At 39.0% G+C, this 4,623-nt stretch overlaps 1 protein-coding gene across 1 annotated transcript; it reads left to right on the forward strand.

The window, feature by feature from the left end:
• The first annotated feature begins 691 nt into the window (after window positions 1-691).
• Window positions 692-2,059, forward strand: LOC104945830 (dipeptidyl aminopeptidase-like protein 6). Its single transcript, XM_010771554.1, has 5 exons — window positions 692-849; window positions 1,482-1,540; window positions 1,640-1,712; window positions 1,821-1,894; window positions 1,967-2,059. The coding sequence occupies exons 1-5, from the start codon at window positions 732-734 to the stop codon at window positions 2,057-2,059; spliced, it is 417 nt and encodes a 138-aa protein (XP_010769856.1). The 5' UTR covers window positions 692-731.
• Window positions 2,060-4,623: the final 2,564 nt, after the last annotated feature.

Here is a 4,623-nt window from a genome sequence, read left to right on the forward strand (position 1 = left end):
CACAGTGAGTTTTGATCGCACAGTGATGAAACTTATACCAATAAAGTCGGTGGACTCTCTCAGCTTTCATATGATATATAGTGCAGATAGCATGAAGTATAAAATATCGCTGTGTCTCTATCTCTCTCTCTATCTATCTATAACTATCTATCTATCTATCTACCTCTCTCTATCTATCTCTATGAGGAACCGCAGTAAATAACAGGCGTTGCTATAGCAACACGTCATGTTTATACTAACGCGCAAGAATCACTGCATTTTCTATAAGGTAAATATTACAAGCTGGCACTTATTTGGCAATTTTTTCAATCTGACTTGATATTGACAATTTTTAACAAAAAAGGGTGCTACATACAGTAACAGACTTTCAGGAAAAGTCACGGACTGGGAGAGTTGAATATTTTATTGAAAAAAAGTTACATACAATCAAGAAAAAGCTGCGGTTTATATGTACGTTCTAGTGTTAAATAGTTATAGTAGCCTACAGTAGAATCTTTTTTTCTAAACCCATAAAGGAAAAATGTATCCTTTGGTATATATTGCAAACATTCAAAATCAACTTTGGAATTGTGTGGTTTTCACTCTACAGGGAGGGTAGGAAAAATTATAAAAGGAAAAGTAACTAAAGCTGTAAGACAAGTGGAGTAAAAACCTGCATTACATTTAAGTACAAGCATTTCAAATATTGAATTGAGTGCACTCAGTACATTCCTCCTCAGGCAATAACATGCATGTTTATTGTACCTCAGGTATATGGAGGCTTTGTGACCAGCCGTTTGGTCCGGGGCGATGAATCCCCTGTAAAGTGTGCTGCTGTCCTCTCACCCATTACAGACTTTGAATTATACGGTAAGCTGTTTTTGTGGCAGAACTTTGTTTTACTTTCAAAAAGCTATCTCTGCATATTCATCTAGGCAGTGTTGTCAGAAAGTATAAGAACATACACTGTATATATAATCTCGCACTTTGAGATGTGCATCTGGGAGTTTTTTCTGTGGCTTTGTACGTGTATGTGAAAAAGGAGCTCAATCATAATGTGGCAAGTTAACAACAGCAACCTCACATAAGCTAACAAAGGAATGAAATCTGTGAAAAGTATAATAGTGTATGTTGAAAGTGACGCAAAATGAGAGACGGTAGTCTGTTAGCTGTACCAAGTCAGGACACTGCAAATTAAGGAAGAAGTTGGTAGCACAGTGTGACTGATTTCCTATACATTGGATTTCTCTGTGTTTGCCAGAGGGGTGAATGGCATGCAATGATCATTTGTAAGATTGGAATGCAAATTAAGACAGTCCACAACTTCTTGGAGACTAAATAATATCTAAAAGGGTGATATATTTGAATTTTAAAAAAATGGAAAAGTGTACTTCTTCCTTTTTTAAAAAGGCCAAAGAAAAGACAGAAATTACTTGTCGAAATGTGTTATTTATATGAAGTTTTGATACCCTTTGGTAATTGAAACCCTCTTAACCCTGTAGCATCTGCATTTTCCGAGCGATATCTTGGGCTGCCTAAACCTGATCCGAGGGCATACACAGTAAGATTTCATTTGAATTCTGATTTTTCAAATTCCGTCATAATTATTGTCGTATTTCATTTAATCTTATGTGTTGCTGTGTGTCTCATTACTCCTCAGATGGCAAATTTAGCACACAAAGCATCTCAGTTCATGGATAAGAAGTTTCTTATAATTCATCCAACGGCTGATGGTAGGACAAAGATATTCAAAACCATATATCTATTATCTAGTTTTCAACATTACATGAAGTAAAAAAATCCCTGAAATGTTGTCATATATATCATTATATTTTTTCCAGAAAAGGTTCATTTCCAACATACAGCAAAATTCATCAGCCAGCTCATAAATGAAAAGGCCAACTATACGTTACAGGTATGTGGTTCTACGTGTGTATTCCTCTGTAATTTTAACTCCTGCTGATGACAATTTCTCTGCCTGGTTCAGTTATTTGCCAACCACTGGGAGTTCTTTGATCACAGTTGGATCCCACAGCAGTCTGAGGAGTATCCCTCCCAATGCCTTCATTCCACATCATGAGATTATCAGACCCACCTTTGTAGGCATCCCGCATTAACACCAGGACTAATCAATTTAGGATATGATAACGAGCTGATTTTGGACTGATAGAAGGGTTACAGAGCGCACAGCATCTGTATCACATTTCTACTCATGATATCTCAATGCAAATGGTTTCTACGGATAATCAAAAGTACTTTTTTCTGATCCCACACAATATTTGACAAAAATCATGCAATTTTTTTAATTCAATATAAATGTGGTTTGTTTTGCCTATTTTAAAAATGGTTAATTTGAATATTTCTGCAAGCTGGCTTGGGTCCCTAAAATGCAGTGCCGTTGCAGGATTTGCGTGAAAAGTTTGCATTTGGATGAAACCCTGAAGTGCCTGAAAATATTCAGACGTATAACAGTGCACACACACATCCTATACCGGTTTCCCTTGATAAATCATTCTGAACTCGAAATATGGCGCACCTTTTGCAGGCTTAATTAAACGCCTATCAATAGTAAATGAAACGACCATTATTAATATTCATTTACACTGACTGCATGAAGTCAATCGTAGGAAGGAAGGAACATAATATATGAGAAACTGTCACTAATGAACTTGGAATCATGACGAGTTGGACACAGGTGGGCAAAACGCACAAGATGAATCAGATAACGTTATTTTTCACCCTTAAACCAAATGCATTGAATAGCAGAATAATAATAATACAAAAATAACTTAATTTATATTGGACCTTTTTAAAGAACCTGATTGCAAAGTCTTGAGCAATAAAACACATAATTATACAATAGTGAAACCATTCACTAGTATCTGCATGACCTATTGAAAACGGAATCAGTTTAAAACATATACTGTACATATGTATATTTAAACCTATACAGTCTTCGATTTTAAAGTGATTTTGTAGTAATGTACACTTTTGTTACTTGTGAAAATAATCTTCATTATATTGCTTATATTATTATAGCCTGTATTAGAAGCAAACGCTTTTTTGTGGGGGCAATGGCTTATTAGGGTCTGAGACCTAGGTCGGCGAAGACCCTATTGAAATCGGTCGCGCAGCGACTGATAAACCTGCGAAAAACACCCAAAAACAGGGAAAACGACCGGCAAAAGCACAGAAAAGGATCGGAAATCATGGCGGCTGATAGGCCGCGTGAGCCCACGTGACTGCAACTCGCATAATTGATATCGTTATGATCAATTTAGTTTAGTTCCGGAACTTTGCTTCAAAAATTGCGTAGGCCACGCCCACTTCCGTTTTTAACGTTAACTCCCCCTACTTTAACTTTCACGTAAACGAACGAAACTCGCTACGCATATCTAGGGTGCGGAGACAAACCAAAAAGCCTCTTGGAGGGGTATAAAATAACGTACAGGAAGTCGGCCATTTTGAATTTTGAATTTCAAATGGCCGACTTCGGCCGACTTCGCGATAAATGGCGTTTTTCCGAACAACTCGAAATTCGTCGGGTATTATCTCGAGACATGGGCGGCAAATTGTTATCACACATGGACACGGTCCCATCGTCCCCCAATCTTCACTTTTATATCACCGGCCCATGCCTCAACAGCTCTAAGTGAAATCTGAGATCTCACCGTATGCCGTTTCCATGGCCAAATCCTTCGCCAAAAAATACGATGTTGTTGTAGTTCAATGGAAAATCGTCCAAACGGTGCCAGATTTCAGACTATCATTAATGGTCCGGCCCTCAACAGCTCTATGCCAATTAGGGGATGTCATCATATGCCGTTTCCATGGCAACGCGTCCCTCGCCAAAAAACCTGGTGTTGTTGTAATTCAATGGAAAATCGTCCAAACGGCACCATCTTCAGAATATCACTAATGGTCCGGCCATCAACAGCTCTATGCCAATTATGGGATGTCATCATATGCCGTTTCCATGGCAACAGATCCCTCGCCATGAAACACGGTGTTGTCCTAACTCAATGGAAAATGGTCCAAACTGCACCAGACTTCAGACTATCATTGATGGTCCGGCCCTCAACAGCTCTCCGCCAATTATGGGATGTCACCATATGCCGTTTCCATGGCAACACATGCCTCGCCATAAAACACAATGTTGTCTTAAGTCAATGGAAAATGGTCCAAACTGCACCAGACTTCAGACTATCATTAGTGGTCCGTCCCTGAACAGCTCTACGCAAATTATGGGATGTCATCATGTGCCGTTGCCATGGCGACAGATCCCTTGCCATGAAACACGGTGTTGTCCTAATTCAATGGAAAATCGTCCAAACGGCACCAGACTTCAGATGATGGCTAATGGTCCGGCCCTCAACACCTCAATATGTCAATAGTGAGTTTTCCCCAAAAGCTGTTGCCATGGCAACAGACCCCTCGCCGTTAAGCACCATATTGCTATAAGTCCTGTGTAAACGGTCAAAAACTGTTCAAACTTTACATATGTGCTAACCGTCAAGCCCTCGAGACATATATGTGTCAGTGTTGAGATTTCGTCAAATTTCGTTGCTATGGTAACACGGTTTTCTCAGAACTCCAGTTAACATGCTCCAAACGGCACAAAACTTCACAGGTTTTATAACGATG

This window comes from Notothenia coriiceps, unplaced genomic scaffold (genome assembly GCF_000735185.1).
Source record: "Notothenia coriiceps isolate Sejong01 unplaced genomic scaffold, NC01 NC01_scaffold00010054, whole genome shotgun sequence".
In the NCBI taxonomy this organism is placed as follows: domain Eukaryota; kingdom Metazoa; phylum Chordata; class Actinopteri; order Perciformes; family Nototheniidae; genus Notothenia; species Notothenia coriiceps.